The sequence below is a fragment of the Dichotomopilus funicola genome (assembly GCF_033296635.1).
Source record: "Dichotomopilus funicola strain CBS 141.50 unplaced genomic scaffold C8A04scaffold_69, whole genome shotgun sequence".
Taxonomy (NCBI): domain Eukaryota; kingdom Fungi; phylum Ascomycota; class Sordariomycetes; order Sordariales; family Chaetomiaceae; genus Dichotomopilus; species Dichotomopilus funicola.
Genome location: NW_026944090.1, coordinates 1 through 26,330, shown reverse-complemented (window position 1 = coordinate 26,330; position 26,330 = coordinate 1). Strand labels below are relative to the sequence as shown.

Below are 26,330 nucleotides of genomic sequence, written 5' to 3'. Positions count from 1 at the left end.
TGACAATGACCTCAAGAGGTTAACTTCGTCCACGAGGTTGCTTTGATTGCAGTTGGGGGAGGACCGAAAAGCGTGGAAGAGAGGAAAAGAGGGTTGTGGAAACAAACGAGGGGAGAAGGAAGATTTCCGCGGGTTTGTTTTGGTAGAACCTGGGTGCGGGCTTGCGGGCGGAAGATATCAAGTTGGGAGGAAACGAACGGAACCGCCTGGCAGTTTGTGTGATGGCACGAGGGGGGGTTGGTATGACAGTGTGGTAGGTCGAGAAACTGAACTGGGTGGTGGAAAAAGTTTTCTGTGATCTTGGTCATTCCTTCCTGTTCTTTGGCAAACAAACGTGGAAGGCACACAGCGGGCACCTGCCCTTTTCAAATTCATTGTTGGTGTGGCCCCCAGGATCACACGGTGGAGTGTGTGTACTAGACCTAAAATTTCAGCCCATCACTTGGGACTTGTTCTACTTGACACTGGCTGATCTTGAACAGGTCTCGGTGTCTAATGGTGAACCTGGTCTCAAACAGGGGAAGTTAGTTGAGAAGAAGGAGACACGAGGAGGCAATGGTAAGGGATGGTTCTGTCTTTCGGCGGTTCCAGTGTTCTTAGTGACAGCCGAAAAGTGAAACCATCATCTCCGATAATTTTAGTCGTACGATACGTCGTCAAGTACTTGATTTGACCCCTAGTATTGCTGGTTTGCTAACCTCTAACGGTGGTGTTACTATGGCACGAAGTGCTGTGGCCACCCGTTGTGATTGTTCCCTGTTTGATCTTGAAACCACCGAGAACGTTTGTAGCATAGAAGTGGATGTAGTTAGCCCCGAGGTTACGGCTTCGGTGCCTCCATTGATCTGATAGCATGAGTGGCTTCGGGTATTTTCAGTAATTATTTGCTAGCCTCTTTTATTCTGAGGATTCAGCCATGATGATTTAATTGGATTAATAGTCTATTTATAGTCGATATGTTGTTGTGGGCGCCACTTATGTTTGCTCCACAGACATCAACCTAATGATGCACGGCACCCTTGTTGAAAAGGTCACTAGCCGTGGACGCCTTGTAGAGTAACCACCCACCACTTCAACCAACCTTAGCCTGGGCGAGAACCAAGCCCCAACCTGCGGTGGATTGGAGTCATGTCCTTGTATCAGCTCAGCTCCCACCAGACGGACGCCTTGGCCGGCAACCTAATATGCAATGAAGGCAAGATAATTGGGAGGTAATCATAGATGGATCATGAACAGACCAAAGACTGTCCACAAAACACCCAAGGTTGGCGTCTATTTACAGTTATGTTAATTATCACCATGGTTCCAATGCTTTGAACAAGCCCTTCGAAACCCAGCAAGGCATCAATTTAACTGCGCTCCTCGAGATGTTTGCTTGAAATAATACAATGTCGTAATTAATAGTTCCGTATTTGGCACAGAAATGGTGAGGAATTAAAAGAAGAATAAAGACTCTGGGTTGCGAACCGGCGGTGGAGTCTCTTGACACGCAGCCTTGTCTAATCATCAATATCACGGTCTCGTGCCATAACATGTCGTGGTTGTAAGCACGTATGGGATCATCGCTTCGGATGTAACTAAGGGGTGACAAAAATCCAAGGATATTTTGACAAGAAATTGAATGATAAAAAGCCGGATTGTAAAGTGAGGGAATAGAAGGAACAAATCTGAGGTGAACAAAGCCATCGAGCACAAACATTCAATTTAATTCTCATGATAGTCTAGATTCTATGCCGCTGTTTAGGTGCATTAATTACTTCCCGTCAATGGAAATAGTCCGAGGCTGTTGTTGGACGTTTGGGATCAGGAATATCCCGAACCGGGAATGGGGTCACCCCGCTCTTTCATCATTGTCACTGCATGGCATCATGGGTGGGCATTCTGCACTGGGGGTGATGGTGGGTCTTTCCCCAGCCAACGGTGGAGTACTTCCGTCAGAGCGTCGGGCCCATCCCACTGCGTCTTCTGGGCGCCTGTTGTTGTTGGGGGGTCATGGGGCCGTCGCATGGACCAGTCTTGCTCGGGAATCGAAACAAGTCTCCTGCCAAGATCTTTCATCCCCTTTCCTTTTCAGCTCCGACCAAGCAATTCAAGGTTGTCGTGCAGTCTGGTTTCATTCCTCGGGGTACTAGTCTTGTGCCGGCCGTTTTTTATTTTCTTTTTGTCAGAATCTTTTTGGATCTCGACCGACCCTGTTGGCACCCTGCCCGCACCTTGTGCTGTTATCCTTGTTTCTCCCAACATCTTCTCGCCGCCTCCATTGGCTTGGAGGTGTCTTCCGACCTCACAGCTTCACGCGAGAGGACGAGGAGGTTTGGAAGCTTGCTTGGCCAGGCTGCATCTTGATTTGCCTTCGACCACCCCGGCTTCAACTTTCTTTTGCCATCCCTAGAATTCCCGTCCGTCTGTTTCTCAGTCCAACTTTGTTCCTCCCGGGTTGTTCTCGCCTCTTCTGGACCGAGCACTCCCATCCGAATCTCGCACTGCGAACATCGCCTCTCACGAACACATGACGACAGGCTGCATTTCCGGTAGATCCGACGACAACACTTTGACCACCTATCAATTAATTATCGCATTTCAATAAACGAACGAGATAAAAGGGCGGGAAATCGTCGCATCAACGGCCTTGTCTGGTCTCAGTCAGCAATTAGCACGGGACAGTATTTCCGAGCGATCGGAAGTAAAATCCAGGATCCAGCCTTACCGTGCGAAACAACAAGGTCCGGTTTCTGTGATTGTTGTCGCGAAACCCCGATATCCCGACGTGCTCGGTGTATTGCATTTCTGTCTTGACCGCATCTGCTTGCTCTGACGAAGCGATTCTTAACGGCGTCTACCTTACCGATCAATTGAAATCCGACCCGCAACCATGGCCGAACCAACACCGAAAATCGACGACGGGGAGGCGACGAACGAATCCACAGCCCAACAGCCGACTGCTACCGTACCGGCAGTGGATGCTGACGAGGGAAAGGAGAAGACCGAGTATAAGACTACAATTGAACAACCGGCAGCAGAATCCAGCGTCGCCGTCGCCGACTCAGATCTCAAGGGCAAGGAGAAGGACGAAACGCCGAAGCCGCGAGAGGGCGATTCATTGTCGATAGGGCCTACTGAGCCACCGGCACCCGTCCCTGAGGCTGACGCTAACACCGTCGAGGCGCCGGTCTGCGCCATCACGCTGCTACTCCCCACTGGCGCCCGCCACCCGTACCGGATCGATGAAAAGTACCTCGCCAAGCGGAGCGTTGAGATGCCGGATGTGACGGAATCCGGGGTGCGCGACCCATTTAGCATCTCCATCTATAAACTGAAGGAGTTGATTTTGCGGGAGTGGCGGGAGGAGTGGGAGGGTAAACCGGCGAGCCCGAGTAGCATTAGGTTGATCCATTTCGGAAAACTGCTGGATGATAAGGAGCAATTGAAAAGTTGGTCTCCGCTACTCCCAGGCCCTAGCGGCTTGTTTTTTTCTTCTTTCTTCGCATAGCGCTGACTCAACGTTGCAGAATACCAGTTTAGCCACGACAGTCCAAACATCCTTCACATGTCGGTGCGACCACCTGAGATGATGGAGGAAGAGGAGACGAGCAAGAGCAAGAGTCACGGCCGTGAGGGGCGGAATCGTGACGGCGGTAATGGCTGCTGTGTTATCCTCTAAGAAATTGTTGTTTCAATTGCTTGGGAAGTGGACTTGAGAGGAGATTACCGTTGCCAACTTTTCTTGACCGGCATCTATGGCGGCAATGAACGGAGCATCGGATCGCTTCCGTATATGAGGGCTTTTTTTCGGTTTGATTTGTTATCAGATGTACACAGGGTCGCAAAGGGTTGGGGGTTCGGCGCATTGGGTTGTGGGTTCATTCTTATCGAGGAAGTATCAATACATAACGAGGGATGACCTGAGGGCGTCTCAGCGATGCTTTGGACAGTATGTTTTCTGTTTCAGAGTGCAGTGTTTGGTGTCGGCGAATGCTAAGAGCAGACTGCCGTTTCTGCTATTCCGTACCTCGCATGTCTGTGAGGGTTGTTTATGCGCTCATGTCAGCTGGCTGCCTGAATCAACAACCCCCTTCGTTTGACTCCGTTCACATCCATCGCGCCCCTCACATCTTCAACTTCTTCTCCATCTCATCATGCACTCCCACCGCTGCCTTACTCTCATCCCCCGTAAACACATCCTCCCACGTGATGCTCTCGTCTTTACCCGCCAGGATATCCTCGTGCACACTCCCCATCCCTAGCCCCGTCGAGGCCACACCCGCCCCACCAAGTGCCATCGGCTTCCACTGGCCCTCGCGCGCAATCTTGAGCTCCATCTGCCGACGCACCGGCTCAGCGACGCCGTAGGTCCGTCGGAGCGTCTCCATGCGCAGCGTCTCGCGTGTCGATTCCCATGCCTTCAGGCGGGCTTCAAGCGGGTGGGCCGACGCCGGCTGGTTGTCAGGGGTGTTGAGGGCAGACGGGCCGACGCCGGCGCGGAGGGTGTCGTGTAGGCCCGGGGCTGACGGAGCGCCGGCTGTGCGGGAGGGGATGTGGCTGAAGTGGGAGGGGTGGGCGTCGGCCGGGACGATGCGGAGGGACTGGGTTGGAGGAGAAAAAGTTAGTCGGTTGGTTGGTTTAGTTTACTATGGTAGGTAGGTATGGGAGGTATGCATGGTAGGGATAGTTCGGCGGGGTTGGAGGCTGTGAGATTTGAGGTCGACGAGGGGCAGGAAAGGGAGGGGAACACACCATCTTGTCGAGTTTGTTGGGGGTCTTTTCTAGAAAAGATAGGTTCCTATATGCGTGGTCTGCGGGCTTTACAAGAGGTCTGATCGGCCGCTGTAGTGGTGGAAGTTGGCGGTGTTGAAGTTGTTTGTTGAATGAAGTGAAGGGGAGCTCCCACAAGGTCGGGCCGGCAGCTGTGTTGCGCAGGCTCCAGCAGCCTCGCGTTCAGCAGGGGTCAGGCTACGGCGCCAACAATCAACTGAGAGTATAGAACCTTACGTAATCAAAGATACACGACCCCTGCCGGCTTCCGCTCGTTTATCCCCGAGCCGAATTCGGGGGACAGCTGCAAGCACTCCAACTCTTTTTGGCAATGACCGTTTCGTCGACTCATACTTTCTACTTCTCCTCCTCTTCTCCCACCACGATGGCCTCCCAACGCACTGCCAAGGCCCAATTGACAAGATGCGTCTTCCGTCGGGCCCGCCGCCCATAATCCGCATCGCTAATGGCACTTTCTACCGAAACCAACCGGGCACAGTGTCGGCCCTCACCTCTCACGCCCATGCTCACGCAAACCCGGCGCTCTTCAAGGACCTCACGTTTGAGCTCCCCGCGCGGAGCCCGACACCCCAGAACTGGTGCGTCGTAGGGCCGTCCCTGTCCGGAAAGACCACGCTGCTGCAAATTCTTCGCGGACAGCACTTGGCTTTCCCGCCTACGGCCCGTTCGTTCCCGTATCTGAGCACGGAAGACGTCCCGTACCGCTTGCGGACGCCGGCTCGCGCGATCCAGTATGTCGGGTTTGACTCGCAAACCGGCGGTGGCAGCCTCGGCCCGGCTGCATCTACCTACCTGTCTGCACGGTACGAGTCGCGGCGGGAGATCACGGACTTTTCGCTGCACGACTTCCTGTTGGGCAACATGGAGCTGAACCCGTCCAAGCCGGTCGGCGGCAGCGACGATGGTACTGTAGATGGGAAGTTGTTCAAGCGTGTGACGGCGGATCTGCGGCTGGAGAGCCTGCTGGATCTGCCTGTGACGTTCTTGTCCAACGGACAGGGCAGGCGAGCCCGCATTGCCCGCGCGCTTTTGACCACCCCGGAGGTGCTGTTGCTCGATGAGCCGTTTATGGGGCTGGATCCTCCCACTGTCGCGGGCCTGAGTCCGTTGCTACACTCGCTGGCAGAGAAGGCCAGTCCACGGTTGGTGTTGGGTGCTCGGCCGCAGGACCCCATGCCGGGGTGGATTACACATTTGATCTACCTCCGGACGGATACCCAAATAGGTGCAATGGGTACCAAGGACGTGGTTATGGAAGGGCTGAGGACATACGTGCGGGGAGTCCGGAATGGGAAGCTCCCGGAAGACGAAACGCTTCCCGTGCATGCGCTGAGCGAGATGGGTAGGGTTCTCACGAAGGACGGTGTTTCTGGCGAGGGTTTGGCCGAGGACTTCTCAATATCCGTGACCCAAGGTATTGCGGACTCTGCGACGAGCAAAGAGCTAGGCGAGCCTCTGGTGGAAATGAACGGCTGTAAAGTGCAGTACGGACCTAGAATCGCCCTGGGGAACTGGACCGAGGAGAAAGACGGCAAGACTGTCACTGGGCTACAGTGGACAGTTCGACGAGGCGAGCGATGGGGCGTGTTTGGGCCCAACGGCTCTGGCAAGACCACCATCGTGTCACTCCTCTGCTCCGACCACCCCCAGACGTATTCCCTTCCCATCAAGCTTTTCGGTCGCAGCAGACTCCCGGAGCCAGGCTCTGGCGAACGCCCGCTCACCTTCTGGGATATCCAATCTCGCATTGGCCACTCCAGTCCGGAGATACACCAGCATATGCCACGCAGCCTGACACTCCGCAAGGTACTCGAGAGCGCGTGGGCTGACACCTTCCGTAGCAAGCCGAAGCTGGACGATGCTGCCACAGACCAAGTAGAGGCCACGCTGAGATGGTTTGAGCAGGAACTCAATCCGGCCTACCGCAAGCAGGCCACAGCGGGAACACCGGTGCCGTCGGAGACGGCTGATGACTCGGTGGCATGGGCAAAGGACTACATGTTTGGCGAGCTATCCTTTAGCGCCCAGCGCATCCTGCTCTTCCTCCGGGCCATCATCAAGCACCCAGACGTGGTGGTGCTCGACGAGGCGTTCGGCGGTATGGATGACGCCGTGCGGGATAAGTGCATGCTCTTCCTGGCGCATGGCGAAGAGAAGGTGTATTCTCTCGAGACTAAGCAAGGGGACGGGGGACTTGCGGGGGCTACCGTGGTGGATAGCTCTGCTGCGAAGGCGGGTAGGGTTAAAGTAACAGGTCTGTCGGAAAGGCAGGCGCTGATTTGCATCAGCCATGTCAAGGAAGAAGTACCAGACTGTGTAAGGGAGTGGCTGTGTCTGCCCGAGGCGAATACTGGGTTGCCGGCGAGGTTTGGACGGCTGGATGGGCCGCTACGGGGCAAGGCGAAGCGGTGGACTGAGATCTGGGGCGCCGGACAGGGCGCATGAGCCTCCGTGGGTCTCATAGAGGACGACTTGCAAACATGGAATGTAAACCTTAAAGGGACTTGATGTTGGGCGGTTGTCTTGTGTAACGTTAAATACGGTAAATACTGCACGATTACCTCCGCAAGAACGGTTCACATCAGCATTAAACCCTAACCCTGAATATGTGCAAAATATTAATAGTGGGAACGTGTGGATTTGGCTCCAATTTCGCAAACTTTCCCCTTTGATCACCGTCGCTCCAAGGATATGTAGCTTGCCGGAACGTCCCTGGCACAGTTGAACACCCCTCTACACAGACATGAGCCAATCCCGTTTATGACCGGGTCAAAATGGACAAGGGAATTCACGTTCTCGGCGTCGGAAACTTGGGCAAATATGTCGCATTCGCCCTCCGGCAACAACAACATTATCTCCAGAAGCAGTTCGGTGCCGGTTTCTACAGACCTTCTGAGCAGCCTCCGCCAACCCTTATCTTCCATCGGGAGGACCTTGTTTCCTCTTGGTACAAGGTAGACCACCGCATCTCTCGGATTACCACGACGGACGCGGGTGATGAGGAGATCCACACGGCTTACGGTTTCCGTGCGGAGCTTCTCCAGCTCTTGCTTACGGGAAGCCTCGAAAATCGCGAAGCGTACCGGGCTGTTATGGTAAATAGCCGGGTTCCGATCTCGCATCTTATTGTCGCGACCAAGGCGCATGTTACCGTGGCTGCGCTGGCCGAGATCCGGGTCCGGCTCGGGCCACATTCTCATATTTTGTTTCTCCAGAATGGCATGGGTATGTTCCACTACTTGTTTTGAGTTCGAACGAGCGTCCTTGCAAGTCTAAGTCTAACGGGCTACTCAGGCGTTATGGAAGAGGTTTCTCAGAGGTTATTCCCCAGCCCCACGCACCGCCCAACCTACTGGGCCGGGATCTGCAGCGCGGGCATCCATAGTGATCCTCGGTCACCGTTTTCCTTTGTCCACGCCGGCCACGGGCCGCTGACCATCGGCCGTGTTGGCCCCAGTCCGCCCTCCGAGCCCCTCGACGTCAATCCAATGGTGGCCCAACTCATGGACGCCAAGCTCCTCAACACCGAGGTGCTCCAGCCAGCGGACATTCGGCAAGCCCGCCTCAAGAAACTGGTCATCAACGCCGTCATCAACCCCATGACGGCGCTTTTCGAATGCAAGAACGGCGATGTGTTCATCAACCCGGACCGGCGATTCTTGCGGGATGAGCTGCTCAAAGAAGCCGGCCCCATCGTCCGGGCACTCGATGCGGCTGGAGCCAAGGATGACGGGAGTCCCGCGAGCGCGGAGATTACTGACCAGGATCTGCTCGACGCCGTCACGAAGGTGGCTTATAACACGGCCGACAACGTCAGCTCTATGCGGCAGGACGTTCTGGCCAAGCGACGGACCGAAATCGACTATATCAACGGCTATCTGGTCACCGCCGCGCAGCGGATAGGCCTGCCGGCGAAACAACTGGCCAACGCCTGGGACAAGGTCAAACGGTTGGAGCAGAAATATGAGCCCAAGACGCCCATACCTTCGGCCCTCCAGAAAGCAACCCGATGGGGTCGCAAGGTTTGGTCATAACGCCCTCTCACATGATAAGTTCCCACGACGGTCTCCTCACTTGCGTTTTAGCCTGGGACGCCTTTGAGATGGTACTCTTCACCTGCGCGGACACATCACGTCGAGATCGAACTGGTCCCATAACCCATGCGACCCAATCATTGCCCAGTTCAAACAAAACCCACGTCTCACCGTCACAATGGTGGGCAGCGGCGCGTCATTGTTGGGGCTTCTTCAACACGGCATGTTTTTGAAGCATGCGTTTAAACACATATTCCGTGGGGTAAACGCCTGCGAGACCGCTTCAACCCCGGTGGTTAACTCTTGCGCCGACACGTCTCCCTAGGAGGTGTCGCTGAGTTAAGAAAGCGGAATAAGGAGTTTATCCTTGGAGAAGCGTGGGCTAATACGAACACTCGGATATTGCCTCTGAAGAGAAGCTGTGGCTTTCTTCTAAGTCAGGTGGGGGGCTCTTTGTTCTGCGTTACTGGGTTGCTTGACCAGGACATAGACCATTCCGGTTGCTATGGCAGGAGCTGTGTCGCGGGCGAGAAATCGACCTAAGGCGAGGCAGAACTAAGGATCCTCTTGGGACCTAGGTGCGTTTTTGGACATACCGGAGTCCAATTACGAGGAGAGGAGTTCCGGGATACGCTACGGCGTCAGGGGCTGACTTGTCGTTTGACGAAGAGTCGTTAGCCAATGGGCTGGCCCTGAGGTGTGCGTTGTGCTCCTAGTTGCGGGCTAGTGTAAATTTATTTGTAGACAGATATAAAGAACATACGCCGATTTACGGGGCTGTCAATACCATGCAAGACTGCAAAGGCCACGATAATATCTAGAGCGAAGCGGATTACCCTAGCATAATGGCCAGAGCAAATTATGCCAAAAGCCCAACCAACAGCAAGGTGACAGGATAGAACAGCACATCGTTATCATTAGACAATCTTCTCGTAGGCTCATAGGCTCATATGTAGTACGTAGGTATCCCAACAGCATCGCCATCATCAATCACCTCCTAGACCGGCTTGACAAATAAGAAGACATAAGAAAGCGCACGCGCGAATGAGGCGGCAGGTCGGACTCCGGACTCCAAATACCTAACCCGTAAGCCGGACGGGCGAGTATCTCGGCCCCAAACTGTGGCCCGAGAACCAGCCAGATCCACCGTCTAACCAGCCCGAGTTCCTCAAAAGGTCCAATCTATCCGTTCCCCCAATACCTGCTATCCCTCCCCCAGTCCTGACCGCGTCCCACCAAAATGGCTCAAAACATATCATCATCATCGTTGACTGCATTCCACTTCTTAGCCGGGAGCCGGCGCACTTTTCGAGTGCTAGCGGTCGCGGTTGCTGACGTACGGGCCGTAGCCGCCCTTGCCGTGGTCGTCCTTGTGGTTTTCGTCGTTGTAGTCGTCGTCGTCATCGTGGGCGCGTCACTAACGCGCAACATCTCCATTCGCGACAGCAAGCTGTGTTCATCATCCCCAGTAGTAGTACGGCTACCTCGAGCAGGCGGCGCAACACCGCGCGATCCTGCACCGGACCGTGTCATACGCGGTGTCCGCGGGCTCCCCGTCTCCGCTGTAGCCGGCCTGGTTCTCGCGCTGAGTCCTGCCTCGCCACCCCTCTCCTGAAGGGGCATCCGTTTGGTGGGGCTAAACCCGGAGATTTCTCGCCGGAGCGCATCGTTCTCCCAGCGCAATCGCTCATTTTCCTGATGGATGTCCTCCACGAGCATGTTTTCCTTGTCCTCATCCTCCTCATCTTCATCACCGTTCATCTGCATTCCCAGACTCCGCTCAAAGACCTCGATCTTCCGGCCCCAATGCTCTTCTCCGCGCTCCATTTCCACCTGCATTGTTGCCCGCCACCGCGCCATTTCGATATCGAGCCGCTGCTCGAATTCATTGGTACAGTCCTCGCGAATCACCTGCTCCAGCTCGATCATGCGGTCCTCCATTGACAACAGATGGGATTCTGCTTCCTGTCGAGCGGCACGTTCCGAGTCGAGTGCCTGGCGAAGATACTCGGCTTCTTCGGATAGGCGCGCGATCTCGAGAGCGGCTGCCTCCATCGTACTTCTATGCAGATCGCTGGTGCTACCAGAGTTGCTGCTGACTGGGGAGATATTCCGCATAATGTTGGGCGGTGAATGCAGCTTGGGGTACTTGACCGATCCTGGCGGGGAAAACGGGCGCGTCAGTGTTGGCGATGTAGGACTGGTATACGATGATGCGGGCGGCGCCTGGGCTGTCGCTGCAAGAATCGTCTGGGTGATGCTCGGGACGCGGGGCACTGTGACCTCTCGCGCTAGTGCCCCGTAACGGAGAATCTGTGAAGTCGCGTTGTAGTCGCCGTGTGGGTCTGCGGTCACGATCATGACGGCCTTTTGCGGGTTTCGGTGCCTGCCGGACGCGTGGGCAGAAGCAGACGGATATGAGTTGGAGAAGAGCAACTCGGTCAGCTTGCACTGACGGTACGGGACCAAGTTGGGCTGCGATCTGTATTAGCACGCATTCTTCGCTGTCCACTTTGCACCTCCTTACACATTGACATACCTTGTCCTTGTGAGAGGCGTCGCTCTGCATTTGCAGGCATTGCCCCAAGTACATGAGACTTTCATTGATCTTGCCCGCCTCGGCCAGCGTTGCGCCCGCTGTTTTGGCGTCTCTGGCCCTCTCGCTCCCAGCAAGGTCGACAACCGTGAGCGCGCTCCCATTCCAGGGCCCGTTCGCTCCGTATTTCCGGTTGCTCTTGAGACGTTTCTTCACCTCTACCGAGAAGAAACCATGACTGCGTGAGCTCACGCTGTTGCTACCGGTCCCGGTCACCCTTCGCTCGTGTAAACCCGCTTCGAGTACCATCAATGCTTGCTGTAAGTTGCCACAGATCACCTTTCGCAATCCGGCTACCACCTTGCGGTCCGGCGACCCTTCGGTGGGTTTAAACAGTAGTGGGCGTCGTCGAAACTCTTTGGTGGCTGCTGATTTGACCGCCGGGGTTAGTAGATCGAAAATCCGGTCGTTGTATACCTCGTACATCGAAATGACAACGGCATATTCGGCTGACGGGTCGCAAGATACGGAGAGTGCACCGATGTCGGGTTGTTGCGGGAAGGTGGACGGTCGATGTAGCTTGCGTGATGGCGTCTGGGGTCGGTTTCCGGATTCGCCCTGGGGTTGCGATGCAGTTTTAGTACCTTTCTTCAGACGGATGGATTCTGTAGGAGCCATGAAATGCTTGGGAGCTTGTTTGCCCCCTGGGCCGCCATGTGCTTGTTGCGGTTGTCGATGCCAAAATCCCCGAGGTGTGTTGTGGAAGTGGATGCTCCGACTCGACAACACAGCATCACATATCTTGCTTGATATTACTGGAGTTAAGGGTGATGATGGCGCCACTGAGTCCTCGCGACTGACGATGCGTAGACTCTTTTCCCTCCAGGCACAGTCTGGCCCACTGGGGCCATTCTGGCCTTGTTCCTGCGGAGAAAACGTTTGGGGAGGAGATGACCGAGAGGATCCTACAATCATGGGGGTCTGGGCCCTAGAGCTTGCGCGGAAAGATGTCGATGGGTCTGTGAATACAGTATCGAGAAAGGCTGGGGCAGAAAATATGGCGGCCTCAGACGAATCGGATGCAATAATCGACGGTTCCAGGGCCGGATTCGCGTCGCAGTCGACCAAGTTGTCACCGAGAGACCGAAATATGACATCGAGTGCGAGCTGGGTGAGGCCGCGTTGAGATCGTGATCCGAGGATAGTGTGCGACTATTGGCCCAGGAATCAGTTTCCAATTTGCACAGCACACAAACGTTGGCCAAACTGACCTTTCCCGACCCTGTAACACCCAACGTGGCAAGGAGCGCGTCTGTCCCATCACCACCCGTGGGCGCTAATACGCCCTTGACCAGGTCGGCCACCCCCGTGCAATGGAAGACATCAAGCTGTGTTGCTTCCTCCTCAAAAACTTGAGTAAAGGCAAACTTCTCGACGGCGCGTCGCCTATCGTTAGGCGGGTTTAACGTGATGTGTTTTGGCGTCGTATCGTCATCTTCGGCCGGCTCTACAGTTAGAAATCGCTCCCCGGCGTTGGCGGCTCCACCCGGTGGTGGGCGGAGACGAAGAAACACTTGAAAGAGGTTTGTGTTTTTTGGCGTCAGGCCCGGCATGGTTGACGCTTTTTCCATGGCGCCCGGTCCTGGCGATCTGAGCCTTGAAGTTAAACACGGAGAAACAAGAAAGACATCTGAAGTCGACGAAGAAAAAACAAAAACCCTTGTCGTCAAACGATGCACTGCAAGCGTTTGAAAGTCAAGGATTTGTTGCCCCTGGCTGGTGGATACGGTAAGAAGTGTAATAGAAAATGGCAGCAGTGGCTTGGGGTGGCCGTGTTCAACGGCCAAATGCTCCCTTGTCCTGCGGCTCAAGTCATGAAAAGTGCGCTCCAAAAATTGTTTGGGCTGCGCCGGATGTGGCCAGGTTTCCACGGCAACCCTGCAAAGATTGGACGACTGGGTTGCGAGCAAGGGTCGATAAGATAAGCTCCAGAGGGGTTCAGCCTTCCCGGCTTGGCATTCGACCATTTTTGGTTCGTCATGCAGGACATCGCGAAGGGAAGAGACGTGGAGGTTACAGCGCCACCCACTTCCTGTTCTCAGCATTCACGATATCCAGAAGGTGGATTTGTTTAAGACAGTTGCATACACCCAATGGACAGGTGCCGTATGCATCGATGCCTGAGCAATTTCTGAAACAACCCCTCGGTTATAATTGAATTTGATGGGTTAATGCAAGCGTTCGAGTTTTAGTTGGTAGTGGACCCAGCTCGAGAGAAAAAATTCTCGAAGCCACAGCTTGCCACGGATTCCGAAAACACATTAGTTTGAAGGGCCAATGAGGAGCAGGATGCCGTCAGCCGGCAGTTTCCTGTCCAAGGTGCTCTTTCCATTTTCTTGTCCAGCGAAGGAATGAGAGGCAGAGAAGAGTCACGTTGACTCCTGGTCGGTGATGACTCAACGCCGGTGACAAGACTGTTCAAGAAAGAGAGGACAACCACTGGAAGCAAAGGCTGAACACGGCGTGAAGGCCCCTCTTCTCTCACCGGGCTATCCCTCGTTGCGAGAGGTGTTGCCCCGTCCGTTTGGTTCGAAACCGCGGCTGGTTGCTGGATCTACCACGGCGCTGTTTTCACTTTTCAGGATATAAACCCACCCGTGCCACCATTTCTGGGGGTATTCTTTCCTTTCATGATCGGCTGCAAGTGGAGACAATGTTACCCCCGAGCCCCCCAATTTTTCCCACTTCCACCGTGACCTTTACTCGATTTGATACATACCAGAGGCAGTACATAAACGTCCAGTGGCGTTCGACATTGGCCTGGGCGGCAAAGAATGAAATTAAACCAGTGGAGACAAGCTGAGGGGTTCGGCACAGGAGCCATATGGGCTTCCTATTTACTGTCGTCCTAGCACGATCAACGCGTTACTTCGTCATTTGCGCTGCACTTGCTCAAGCGAGCTCTTAGAGTGCGGGGCAATCGAACGAGGCGCCCCGCTCTTGAGACCCTGAGCGGACCGTTTGCGGATGGCACGCGGCAAACGTGAAATTTTGTTGTCCTTCTTGGGCCAGCGGCACGAGCACGAGGTTACCGTTAATCGAGATTCCATGGCACCACGGACGATGCCAGTACACATAAAATGCTGCCACAGGAGGGCCAAGTCGTGGCCGGCTTCTATCAATTGGTGATGTCTTCTGCGCTTGTTGATCTTTGTTTCCCATGTGGTCTTCCAGGTTGTTGGAACATGCCATGGTGATGCGGCCACGAGTCGAACCCGTGCGGGAAAAGAGCGGTGACGAGACGGGGTCCAGGCGGGGGCCTGTGTTCCGGTAAATCGTCCCAGCTTGACGCATTGAAATGGGGTCGACCACCGGGGGCTTCTGCAGGAGTACAATTGCCTGCAGCGCTTTCTGCACGTCCGCCAGCTGTCAGAGACTGCGGCGCTCCGGACGTCGTTGATGCGAGGGGTGGATCGTGCCTCAGTGCCCCACAGATCTGGCCCCAATTGCCAATTGGAGGTTCAGAGCCCAGACTGCTCGAGCCAGTCACTGACAGTCGAGCCCTTCGAACCAAGGTCCGCCCTGGTCTCCACCATGATTCCCCACCAGCGCCGCAGCAGCAGCGGCAGCAGCCAAAAAAAAAAGTCTGGTCAAAAGCACCAGACGGCCCGCTTCTCCCCCTCCCTTTCTTTCTCCCCTCAAACCCAACCCAACCACCAACGAGACAACGAAGTCGCACTATCATCCCCGAGATTCAGTACCGTACCCATTCAACTTCGTCGATTTTCAAGATGCCGTCGGCCGTCGTTGAGCTCTAAGCGCCCACTGCGGGCGTGCCAATTGCCCCCGGCACGCCTGCAGTCCAGCAGCCTCAACGAGATTCCCAATTCTGCCCGCCCCTTCGACGAAGTTTTCGCAGACTTTCACCGTTTCGAGCACCGCTCGACATCGAGAGTCTGCTCTCGAGCTGAAATCCACAGGTTCTATTGCATGCCCACATCTCTTGGTCCCCAAGCGACTTCGTTACAACAACGTTCTACACAAACCTTGAAACATCACCACCTCTCTATACCCCGTATTACTCGTTTCACCCCGCGAAAAAGAGGACAGAAACACTTCACCGGCACCAACATAGGCCGAAACAACACTTTCTTCGAGACGGAGAGTTGATTATCGTTTCAATTGCTCTTCCGGCTCTTAACAATTCTCCCCTTGCATCACTCTATATTCGATTTGCGCAACCCCCTGAAATTTTCACAATGCCTCGCAACGTCCGCCAAAAACAACCATCCAAGCCGGCCCGAGCGCCCAAGCGTCGCGATTCCGTGTCATCCTCATCTCTCGGGCTCTCCGACGACAGCGGCTACTCTGGCGTCGAAGACCTCAGCGACTCGGAGGACGATGACGAGGATCATGTTTTTGCGGCCGAGGAGGAGCACATAATCACCAATGCGCGGCGCAAGCGTGCATCGGATCCTCCTCGGTCGCTCGTGGTGGACGACGAAGACGACGACGCGGATGAAGAAAGCGAGGCCGACAACGACGTGGAGGAGGACGATGATGATGACGACGACGACGAAGCTGAGGTGGAAGACGTTGATGTGGTTGGGGACGCTGCAAGCTGGGCAGGGTTTTCATCTGATAACGATGACCTTATTCCCGCCGAGCCCGTGTCTCTTGATCTCTTGAACCAGGTTTCTGTCACCCCGAGCCGCCACGTTCGCTTCATCGGCGTCCCCGATAGTGACTCGGATTCGACAACCAGTGAGACTAGCGAGATTGATGACATCCACGGTTTCTTCCCCGACATCTTCGTGGAGCAAAGTTCTCTAGATCCTAGGTTCCGTCGTGAGATTGAGGATGACGATGACACTTCATCGAACGGTTCCTTTTGGGATTTCCATAGCGGCTCGCACGACATGGCGGGCCGTCAAGTAGGTGTAGACGACGACGACGCAGCTCAGGACCAAGATGCTACGCCAACAGTGACCCCGAGGCACAGCCAGCCGCCTGCTGACATGTCAGCGCCTGTAACCGTCGCTGTGGAAGTGCAGGAGCTTGACGGATATGAGAGTGAGTGCTTCGACTTTGCCTGCCAGAAAACATTGCTTCTGGTGCTAATGCTTTTGCGCCAGCGGACGGTGATACCACGGAGGAGGACATCCCTGAGCCGATCATCCGCAAGAAGCACATGCGCCGCTCCCACACGGTGGAACCCTCTTCCGACTCGGATACAGAAAAGCCCATTCAATCGCGGCCGGGCCGGCCCCGTGTCGGCCGGTTCAACCTTGACAGGTCCGACAACAAGCCCATCGGGGTTGTTGACCCTGCTACCGGCAAGATGATCATATTCACACCTCGCCGGACTAACCAACTCGACCTCTCCCCGGAATCGCTGCACCTGGATTTCTCGCTTGGGCAAGATCTAACCGCATCTCCCCTTGTCAGAAACCCAGGCCTTATCATGATGGGTGCCATGGCCTCGTCCAACACGTTCGGTGACTTTATGAACATGCAGCCCTTTGGCCCTGCCGAGGCCTTCTTCCCCTGCACGCCTGGCTTGTTTCCAGGAGAGGATGAGAGCGACGACTCGTATTTTGCCGGCATTGAGGAAGAGGAGGACGAGGAGGAAAGCCTGCTGAAGATCGAGGACTTTGTCACTTTCAATCATGATTCATCGGATGATGAGGAGGAAGAGGTGGAGGAGGAGGTGGGTGGTGTTTGGAACGGAGATCTTATGTCCAGCCCTACCCGGCCTAAGACGGCTGCCAGCAACGCCAGCACGGGGGCCGAGTCTTCTGCGGCGGTCCACCCACTACTCACCCATTTTGACGGCAACTCGGACGCCGTGGGTGCTTTCCGGCGCAATCAGATTAACCAACAACTTATTTACAGTGACAAGGCGAGCCAAGAGTCGCTCGCATTTTCGGGTCCGTACTATCATGGCACGCTCCGCGGCATCAAGACGGGTAGCATGGAAACGGTCACGGCGCCCATCACGCCAATCCGGCGGCAGAAGAGAAGCAACACGGTGGGGAGCAACTCGTACGCGGACATCCAGCAGAGCAGCCCTCTTGGGGCCATGTCGCAGAAGAGAAAGGCATCGAGCAATCACACGGATGCCAACCTACACAAGCGGCACCGCAGCATCTCGGACGTGGGAGTCCTCCAGATTTGATGCTACAACTCGGAGAGTGCTGTTGTTTGGGTGATGAAGCTTATTTTGTGTTCGCCTCGAACAAGGAGATTTGGGCATGTTTAGAGGAGAGGGAGGGCTTTGCCTCAGTGTGTGACTGTGGCAAAAATACGTCAAAGGACGGCATGGCTTGGAAACATGGCGTTTCCCATCGTCGAAAGTCGAACGGAACGCCGCCCAGCCATCCCTGGCCTTGGTAATGTGTTACGATCTTTTGACCTGTTTTTTTCTCTTTGTTTTCGAAGTTGAAACTTGATGAACTCAAAAGTTGTTTCAAATATTTCCTTTCACCGGTTCACGGAAAAGAAGTCTGTTTTAACATAGCTCTTTACCCATGCTTTCTTTGCTCATTATTTCCTTGTACAACTTCTTTGCAGGTGCGATGCGTGCGCTCGGGATATTCTCTACGTTGTCAAGCATCTCGTGACACCTTGGGCGAGGTCGGGGCTCATTCGGCATGTATGTACGCAGTACCTAGACAAGACGGGGTGGGTCAAAAAGTACGGTTAGACGAAAAGTGGACAAGGCCGGACGGGTTTTAAGGCCCGGGCCTCGGCGCGACTCGTTGTCTTTTGAGGATACAAGGGATTGTCTCGGTGCACAAAACAGGGGGACTCGTCGCGACATGATAGCTCTTTTCGAAATGTTACAATATCCTACTCGTAGTTTACTTTGTCTCGACTCTTTACGCGGTTCGGCCTGAAGCATTGGAGCGACCTTCCGTGGGAGGCGGGCTCGGCAGACACACTGGGCCTGCGGAAAGGGTCCGAGGAGCCAAGCCCCATAAGGCTAGACATATCCGATCGTCCTAGGCTGGGAGACGTCCTGGTCCTAGGGTTGGTAATAGGTCTTAGTGAGGGCTGTGGGGGGGCTGTGTCGGCCTCACGCTGCAGTGTCCACGGCACAGCCTTTTGTAATCTCACCTCGCCAAACTTTGGAGGTTGCCTTGCAGCCAGCCTTCCATGCCAAGCTTGTAAGCCTGTGAGGTCATACCTCATTACCTTACCTTAACTTGGTTGCTTCTCGCAGCGGCTGGCCTTGAGAACTTGAGATATTACCCAAAACCCCCGCGTTCACAAACTGTGTCTCTTCGCCAGCGCGTTTGAGTTTGTTTCGTTTTTTTTTCACTTTACTCTTGCCGTCCGGCTTCACACTTTGGCCAAAATGGATTTAGGCACGGTGATGACGGTGGTGGACCTGGTCCAAAAGGCCATCGAGATTTACCAGAAGATCGAGAGTTTGCCGGTGCAACTAGAGAGGTTGGGGCGACGGATGGAAGCCATCAACATGGTCTTGGTCCGACTACAGAACTTCCTACAACAGGCCGACCAAAACAACAGGAAGACGGGCCAAGGAGGCGGCCACGGCAAGCTACTGCCCGGCCAGCTGAGCGATCTGCACAAGCTGCTCCAGGGGATCCAAACTAACGCCGCGGCCGTGTACGATGTCTTTGACCGGTACAACAAGGGGATTCTGTCGCGGTCGAAGGACCTGACGTTCCGAGCGTCGTGGATGGCGCAGGTGTGGTTCTCACTAGTCGATAACAGCGCCGATAAAGTGGAAGACCTGATGAAGGATATCGACCACCAGCGCAGCGTGCTCAACGATTACCTGGTATTTGTGCTGGTGGAAAAGGCGTACGAGCCGTCGACGCCCAGGCTGGGCCGGCCGCCGGAAAGGAAGCTGTTGATGCCACCGCCGACGAATAATAACAGCAACCACAGCAACGGCGGTCTCAACCACGGCACTTCATCGGTGAGGCAACGACCGGTGCTCCCTTCACCGTCACCATCACCACCACGGAAAGACTACCGAATTCTCTTTGTTGATCCGTACAACGAAGGCCGCAGTGTGATCGCCGAAGCGCTGCTCAAGATGATCGGCCAGCTGACGCTGCAGCAAGCGACCAAAGACAAAGACAAAGACACCAATAACTGGCGCATCGCGCAAATCAGCTCCGCCGGCTTCTTCATAAAACGCCGACACGGCGCCACCGACGCGGTCGACACGCTCGACTACAGCGAAAAGTCCTTCCAGCTGCCCTGGCGACCAGGCGGCGAACCGCCCAACGCCGCCGCGATGGCGGCCGTGTTCGACAACAAATGGGCTGACTATCCGTTCAAGCGAGAGGTGCAGACGGCCACGCTGGGCCGCAAATCCACCGGTCTGCCTAAGGATGTGTTTTCGACGTTTGACTTTGTCGTGGTCTTCACCATGCGCGAACACGACAACATGGTCAAGCTAAAGCAGGCGTTGAGTACCAAGAAAGGGGCAACTGCAATTCCGTGTGGGAAAGGAAGAGTGCTGCAGCTTGGGGCGTATTTGGGGCAGAAGAAGGGCCAGGTACGGGAGATTCTGCACACGTTGGAGGAGAAGAATGGGAGGAAGAACCGGGAGGTGTGGAACCGGCAGGTGTCGGATATTCGGACGGCGTTGAAGGGGTTTTTGAGGCAGGAGATGAAGTGGACGGCACCGGTGGGCGACGAGAAGGAGAAGGAGAAAGAGAAGGAGAGAGAGAAGGACAAGGCGAAGCGGGCATCTATGGAGAAGGCAAAGGGGTTGCTGGGGTTATCGACTGGGAAGCTGGCCCCAGGAAAGCCTGTGCCGACAGAGAAGCCGAAGCCCGCGCCAGAAAAGGGTAAGCCGAAGGTGGAAAAGAAGAAGTAACATTACAGCTATTTATGAAGTTTTGGTTAGGTCAGGTAAGGAGTTGGACTATACCCATATAGATTCTCTACAATTACAGTCAATTACCCTGGAAATAAACACGAAGTAAATATGGCATATCAACATAAACAGCCCTTTCCTATACCCTACCGACACGGCGCCAACTCCACCGTCCCCCTCCTCAAAAACGGAAACACCCCCTGATCCTCCCCCCTCCTCCGCGACGACGCCCCCATCGAGTTCCCAGTACACACAGCACAATGCCACCGCCACAGACCCACCTCCCCTTTCTTACTACTACCAATACTATCGGCCATCTGATACCGACAACAGTCCGGAAGATACGCGCCGCAGTCCGGCCACGCGCACACCCGTTGACCTGTGGGGAGGTCGCCGAGCCAGTTGAGCAGCAGCCAGAGGTTGCGTGAGACGGTGGTGCCAAGACAGGATTGGTAACGGTGTAGGGTTTGGGAGATGTCGATTTCTGTTTCTGTTTCTGCTTCGGTTTTGGTTTCTACATCGCGTGAGGAATGGTAGCAGGTGAAGCCGGCTAAGCGGGCGATGGTGCGGTGGTAGAATTGACGGTGGGCGAGGTATCGTTTCTGACGGTCGCCTGTGAAACGGTTGGTGGCTTGGATAGTGCGGAGGTAGCGGTCGATGTGGTGGATTTTGTGGGAGAGCCGTTGGATCTCGGTGTGGTTCTGGGCGATACGCTTTTGTACGCGGGCTACGCGGGCGACGAGACAGAGTCGGCAGAGTACATCGCCGCAGGGCAGGTCGTGGAGTTTGTGGGGTGGTGTAGGAACATGGCAGTTGGTGCAGGGGAGAAGGAGGTTCTCGTGGGGGTTAGTATACGGTCCATTTTGTTCTTGCTTTTGAGGTTGGATGTGGGCTGCAAAGACGGGACCGGTAAAGTCGTGATTGTGGTTGCAGCAGTCGTCGCCCTGATGAAGGTGGAAGGGGGGAATTGCTTGGAGGACGGAGGGTGGTGGCTGAAGGGGTTCGTCAGCCAGGGGGCCTTCAATGGGAAGCCCGATAAGGGGGTTGTCGCGGCAGTCCAGGGGGCCAAGGGGATCTGCCATATTGTTAGTTTGTGTGATAACCTGTGGGATTAGCAGAGCAAAGTCTGCGGGCTCGAAGAGAAGTCCGAACTGGCGAATGGTTAAGTCAAGAAACTGGCGTCTTATAAAGCAGAAAAAACTGAGAGTGGCATCGTTGTGTACACTCAATGAGTCAAACTGGGCTGGCGGGGAACCTAGCGTTCAAAGAACGGAGTGTTCTCTTTGTCAATCGACATAATTTCTCTGGAAAGAAGCTCAGCGATAGATATCCGAAACCACCCCTTTGTCTCTTTTCAAACTTCCCAGCCCACCTGTGTGGTGAATGTGCAGAATGATCTGTTCATTCTCATCAAGATCTCAACTTGACCACCCACCCAGTGCAACGCCACGGCCGCGGACACCATCGAACAAATAATCAGAAATCGACCGAAGTCTGCGTCTGTCTAAAGCAAGATCTTCAAATAGTCAGCATAGTTCAGGTATAATAAGCATCACGACACACCTACCACTGAGTTCCCTCTAATGGGGGTAGGTTGAACACCGTCGGCATTGGTACAGGATCGTGATTGAAGGTGAGCTCGTGGTCGCGGTCCCCTTCACTCTCGCGCACATTGCCTGTTTCTGCCATCAGGATTGATGAGACGTAGATAACGGAGAAAGAAAAGTAACATACTTAGGCAGTGGCCCGTCCCTTAGCATGGCTTTTCGCCGCCACCTTCATCTCCATCACCTTCACCTTCGCCATCTTCCTCACCGCCGTCTTCTCACCCGCCCCCCGAGCCCGGCCATCCATCTTCCTCCTTGCCCCTATCTCCATCTCCCTCATCACCACCGCAGCCGCCGCCAAAATCTCACCCTCCACCACCGTTCCACTACCGATTAGCAACATCAGAACTGGGTATGTGTCAGGCTTGTATGTGCGGTCAATAGACCAGCAGGCCGACTAACAAGGTCGGCTTCAAGGTAATGATTGGAAGTTGATATCTCCCCTTAAATATAGCTTACATACTTGAGAAAGCGTCAGACAAACTCTCGAGAACGGGAATTCGTTCCCTGAAGTAGTCTCCCACCCGAAACGTAGGTTGACCTTGTTCCCACTTTCCCAGCTTCTACGCATGATATACCTCGTGAGGGTGTATATCTGTTTCACGGTAATAATTACTGTCCTTCATGCCCAATCAACCCAAGCCTAGAGACGTGTTCGCCCCTTGTCTTAGAAACATAGGTAACCATTGATGTGCAAACAAGCTTCTATAGTAGTAGCAACGGTAGTCGGAACAAAGTACACCACCCCGGTATTAACGGCTGCGTTTTTTCCTAGACGGGAACCGGGGAAATCAACCGCGACGGCTCAGCCTGTTCAGAACCAGGGCTGGTTCGTTTAGCCAAGGGGTAGACGGATGCCAAGAACTGCGACTGCGCGGTACCTTGCATGAGGTTCGAAGTGGAGGAAACCTTGCGTCGGAAGCACTGCCGAGGGGGCTTGGGGTGTTAAGTTGAAATTCACCTGCTTTGCTGCGTGAGGCCAAAATCTGGGGTACATATTAGAGGTTCAAATAATTAGGCGTTGAGCAAACCCCTGAGTTCCTCTGAACGCGGGTGGCCGGGCAGATTTTGTGGTATACGTCATTAATACAGACAGTTGACGCCCACGGCTGGCCTTTTGAATACACATTGGGGGCAGTTATAAGGGGCGATGCGAAGCTGACTTCCAGGTTATAATACAGGGTGGCCCGGCGGGCGGAACCACTAATCAATCAATTATATCAAGTTCAATTCGCCGTTTCGCCCTCGAGAGACCAGCTGGTGGTGACTTGTCAACGACTCAACATCATTGTTTGCGCGCCAAGCGAAGCCGGGTCCTTGTGCTTTTATGACCACTCGATCCAACCGCGCGTCTGCGTCTTCTCATACGCCGCAGCCCGCAAGCGAACCAAGGCGGATCTCCGAAATGAGCTCGGTGACTTCGGTCGGGAACTCGGTTGGGGCTGAGCCAGGCTGAACGGGTCGGCGCTTTGGGGTCATTTACTAGAAATGAGGGAAAGTTGAATTAATCTATAAAATGTCCCTTGTGGCGCTCCAGGAGTCCAGTTTTTCGTAGTTACCTTCTTGTCAAGCACATCTCAGTTTATGAGTCGGAATACGGTGTGCACTTCAACACCATGGACGACCCCCTGGACTCTCTCCCAGCATGGATCACCAGTGCAGCGTTGATCCTAGTGACCATCATCCCGCTTACTGCGTTTTGGACTCTTCACCTTCGCAACACCCCCATCGACCGGCCATCCCAGCCCGTGAGGTCCGCCCGTGTGTACCTGCACCTAGCGCTACCCATCTGGATCATGTAAGTCGTTGAATTTTATGTCAGATAGTGCAACAAGGAGAAATCAATGAATCATGAATCATTGCTGATCACCCCGTTGAAGGGCCGTAGTTTCCGCTGCGATCAGTCCCTCCATAACCGCAAGCCTACGGCATATGGGATCGATGGACCAGCCTTACAGGTCAGAGATATATCCTGGCGCGCTCGCATCGATGTACACAGCCTTGATCTCCTCCTTCCTTACCACGACCGCGGCAGTCTTCACCACCGCGGCGGTCTGCCTCGCTGGGATGTGCACCTTCTATGCGGTGCGGTCGAGACAAAAGTGGTGGAAGGCACTCCAGCTGAATGCGATTTGCGGGTCGGTGCTCTTCGTGGCGCTGGCCGCGACGTGGTTCGGCAAGACCCTGGCCAACTACATGAACGAAAATTACCGCATTGATAGCTTGTCTAGCTGGTATGGCTTCCGCTTTGAGTGGTTCCGTTACATTGTTGACATTACGCTGGTTCTCCTTGCGGTGGGGGTGGTTGGTGTGGCGATTTATGTCGCAGTGAAATTCCGGAGCCGGAGTCGTTACCAGGTTGGAAATGTGAGTACATATTACCAAGCATTTCTCGGCGTGCCTGATCGTCAACAATCCGAATTTAAACGGCTGACGTTTCCTTAGCTCCCAAGCCTCTTACTCACCGCCTCCCTCCTTTGGCTGCTGCGCTGCGTGTTCGTCCTGGCGGTGGACATCAAGGATATCAGGCTCGCGTGGGGCGTGGTGGAATTGTCCGCGTACAAGATCGTCCGCCCAATCCTCGACTTTTGGGTATCTGCGGCCGTCCTGGGCCTCATCACGGAGATATTGCGCAAGCCCTTATGGTCGGATCCCACCACAATCCCGGATCCCGGGTCATGGGTGCAAGACGGATTTGTTCAGGATGAGATGCAATATTTGCAGCAGCCACACCACCCGCAGCAACCGGGTGCACATGGACAGCAACAGCCAACCACTGGGAGACGCAATTTCGTGACGAACCTCCCTGATTCAGGATGATTGTTGGGAGGATGGTGCCATGGTTGATGTGAGGGTAGCGGAAACTACGGAGTCATCAAGATTGATGAATCTCAAGAAATAGTTAATGTCTTTTATGAAAGAAACATTTCCTAGGCCACTGGCGAATATTATAGAATAGTAACGATCATTCGGTAAATAAATCGTGGTGTAATTAAATATTCCACCCGGTCTTCCTTCTGTTGACTATGGGTGTTCCGCATCTCAGCAGGAGATACAATCCCTTGAGACTCGCTAAGCCTCTAAGGTAGATAGTGGACGCAGCACCGGGAAATTGAGGGAATCAACTTATCAAGCAACCCCCAATAGGCGTTCCACGCATGGTGAACAACCCCGCGAGTTCCATCGTGAGTTATCCAATCGAAGTGTTGTTCATGCTACGCAATATCGCACCAGGTGACCATGTTCCAGACCGGGTGATGACGTCACTCCGGCCTCCCCAGGAACAAAACTTCCGGGTTACCCCTCTGTTTCTAAGCCATTGTTTTCAAAAGCACGACCTGATTTCTAGTTCTCTCCATCCTCAAAACCAACATCATTCAACGCAAATACCATTATACCACAAATCAAGGGCTTCAGCACATCATGGCTATCAACTCGCTCCTCTTCAGCATCCTCTTCCATCTGTGCCTGGCCCCTCTGGGTCTTGCCGCGCCCGTTTCTACTGAATCGTTGGACAGCAGCTGGCACTACGGCACCGGTGGTGGGCTCATCGGGCTTATTATCTTGGTTCTGGATATCATTGTGATCGGTAGGTCCTATCCATGTTCTCGACGTCTGCTTCACCGTCTACCTGAATTACATGCTGACATGTTGCTTGAACAGTCGAGGTCATCAAATCCAGCCGCCCACCAGTACACAAGCTTCTCTGGTGCTTGATCGTCTTCCTCTTCCCTCTCGTCGGGTTGATCGTCTACTATATCTTTTCGAATCGGTCGGCTTACCAGCGCGGATCTGGGTATGAGGTTCTCTCGTGAGCGTTGATATGGAGAGGGAAGGGATATAGCCAGAGCTGAGTACATGGTTGCATAAGAGACATATGGAACAGTATCAGCGAAAGAAGAGTGGGAGAGGATCGGGAATCTCATGTAGGGGATAATAAGCATGGGCGTGGGACAACACTGGGATTTCTTCTGTAGTTTGTTTCAAGACTTGGAACACAAGTTATGATGTTATGAAATCAGGTGTCGCGGGAGTAGGAGTCCGCAAAAGATCGACGGTGTGCATGGATATCAGTCCATATGCACACCAATAGTCTCAGCTTGTCAAGAAGCAGTCCCGCCAGCTTCCCATTTCCTGTATCAGCTGCTCGTTGCTTTTGTTCTTCGATGAGGGACGACTTGGAACTGGTCGACTGGCTGGACCACCGCAATTTTCCCGTTTTTAACTTTCCATGAAACAAGACTTACGAAAACGCTGGAAAAGGCCAAGATGATGGAAGTTCAACAGAGCAGAGAATAAGTTAGAGAAAGGGGGATATTGAATACACGGTAGGCCAGATCATAATTGTTCGGGGTAAACACCTAGTGACGATAGGAATATGCATGGCATGAACCAGGGGGTGGTTGGAGGGCTAGGCGAATAACATGTGCCTTAACAAAGTGATCGAAAACGGATTTACAACAACGTACCTTATAAGCGAGCCGAACATATAAGCGGGTCGAACATTCCTTGGCACA

The 26,330-nt window shown here is 54.3% G+C and overlaps 10 protein-coding genes across 10 annotated transcripts; 7 read left to right on the top strand and 3 right to left on the bottom strand.

Annotated features, from left to right (window-relative positions):
- Positions 1-2,872: 2,872 nt before the first annotated feature.
- C8A04DRAFT_31595 (ubiquitin-related domain-containing protein) lies at positions 2,873-3,661 on the top strand (the record flags this gene model as incomplete). The annotated part of the gene is made up of 2 exons (XM_062781803.1): positions 2,873-3,431; positions 3,510-3,661. The coding sequence occupies 2 exons, from the start codon at positions 2,873-2,875 to the stop codon at positions 3,659-3,661; spliced, it is 711 nt and encodes a 236-aa protein (XP_062634195.1).
- Positions 3,662-4,106: 445 nt separating this feature from the next.
- C8A04DRAFT_31594 (proteasome maturation factor UMP1) lies at positions 4,107-4,737 on the bottom strand (the record flags this gene model as incomplete). The annotated part of the gene is made up of 2 exons (XM_062781802.1): positions 4,107-4,583; positions 4,735-4,737. 2 exons carry the CDS (start codon positions 4,735-4,737, stop codon positions 4,107-4,109), a joined length of 480 nt encoding a protein of 159 aa, XP_062634194.1.
- Positions 4,738-5,175: 438 nt separating this feature from the next.
- On the top strand, positions 5,176-7,218 carry C8A04DRAFT_39558 (uncharacterized protein; the record flags this gene model as incomplete). The annotated part of the gene is made up of 1 exon (XM_062784633.1): positions 5,176-7,218. One exon carries the CDS (start codon positions 5,176-5,178, stop codon positions 7,216-7,218), a length of 2,043 nt encoding a protein of 680 aa, XP_062634193.1.
- Positions 7,219-7,547: 329 nt separating this feature from the next.
- C8A04DRAFT_14606 (ketopantoate reductase PanE/ApbA C terminal-domain-containing protein) lies at positions 7,548-8,807 on the top strand (the record flags this gene model as incomplete). The annotated part of the gene is made up of 2 exons (XM_062778164.1): positions 7,548-7,998; positions 8,068-8,807. 2 exons carry the CDS (start codon positions 7,548-7,550, stop codon positions 8,805-8,807), a joined length of 1,191 nt encoding a protein of 396 aa, XP_062634192.1.
- Positions 8,808-10,052: 1,245 nt separating this feature from the next.
- Positions 10,053-12,956, bottom strand: C8A04DRAFT_14585 (P-loop containing nucleoside triphosphate hydrolase protein; the record flags this gene model as incomplete). Its single annotated transcript, XM_062778158.1, has 3 exons — positions 10,053-11,258; positions 11,347-12,555; positions 12,615-12,956. 3 exons carry the CDS (start codon positions 12,954-12,956, stop codon positions 10,053-10,055), a joined length of 2,757 nt encoding a protein of 918 aa, XP_062634191.1.
- A 2,646-nt stretch (positions 12,957-15,602) lies between these two features.
- C8A04DRAFT_31590 (uncharacterized protein) lies at positions 15,603-17,521 on the top strand (the record flags this gene model as incomplete). Its single annotated transcript, XM_062781801.1, has 2 exons — positions 15,603-16,416; positions 16,479-17,521. The coding sequence occupies 2 exons, from the start codon at positions 15,603-15,605 to the stop codon at positions 17,519-17,521; spliced, it is 1,857 nt and encodes a 618-aa protein (XP_062634190.1).
- Positions 17,522-18,703: 1,182 nt separating this feature from the next.
- On the top strand, positions 18,704-20,206 carry C8A04DRAFT_14604 (uncharacterized protein; the record flags this gene model as incomplete). Its single annotated transcript, XM_062778163.1, has 1 exon — positions 18,704-20,206. One exon carries the CDS (start codon positions 18,704-18,706, stop codon positions 20,204-20,206), a length of 1,503 nt encoding a protein of 500 aa, XP_062634189.1.
- A 146-nt stretch (positions 20,207-20,352) lies between these two features.
- C8A04DRAFT_14569 (uncharacterized protein) lies at positions 20,353-21,288 on the bottom strand (the record flags this gene model as incomplete). Its single annotated transcript, XM_062778151.1, has 1 exon — positions 20,353-21,288. The coding sequence occupies one exon, from the start codon at positions 21,286-21,288 to the stop codon at positions 20,353-20,355; it is 936 nt and encodes a 311-aa protein (XP_062634188.1).
- A 2,141-nt stretch (positions 21,289-23,429) lies between these two features.
- On the top strand, positions 23,430-24,633 carry C8A04DRAFT_31587 (uncharacterized protein; the record flags this gene model as incomplete). The annotated part of the gene is made up of 3 exons (XM_062781800.1): positions 23,430-23,611; positions 23,694-24,180; positions 24,259-24,633. The coding sequence occupies 3 exons, from the start codon at positions 23,430-23,432 to the stop codon at positions 24,631-24,633; spliced, it is 1,044 nt and encodes a 347-aa protein (XP_062634187.1).
- Positions 24,634-25,236: 603 nt separating this feature from the next.
- C8A04DRAFT_39552 (uncharacterized protein) lies at positions 25,237-25,628 on the top strand (the record flags this gene model as incomplete). The annotated part of the gene is made up of 2 exons (XM_062784632.1): positions 25,237-25,402; positions 25,477-25,628. The coding sequence occupies 2 exons, from the start codon at positions 25,237-25,239 to the stop codon at positions 25,626-25,628; spliced, it is 318 nt and encodes a 105-aa protein (XP_062634186.1).
- Between the last annotated feature and the right edge of the window lie 702 nt (positions 25,629-26,330).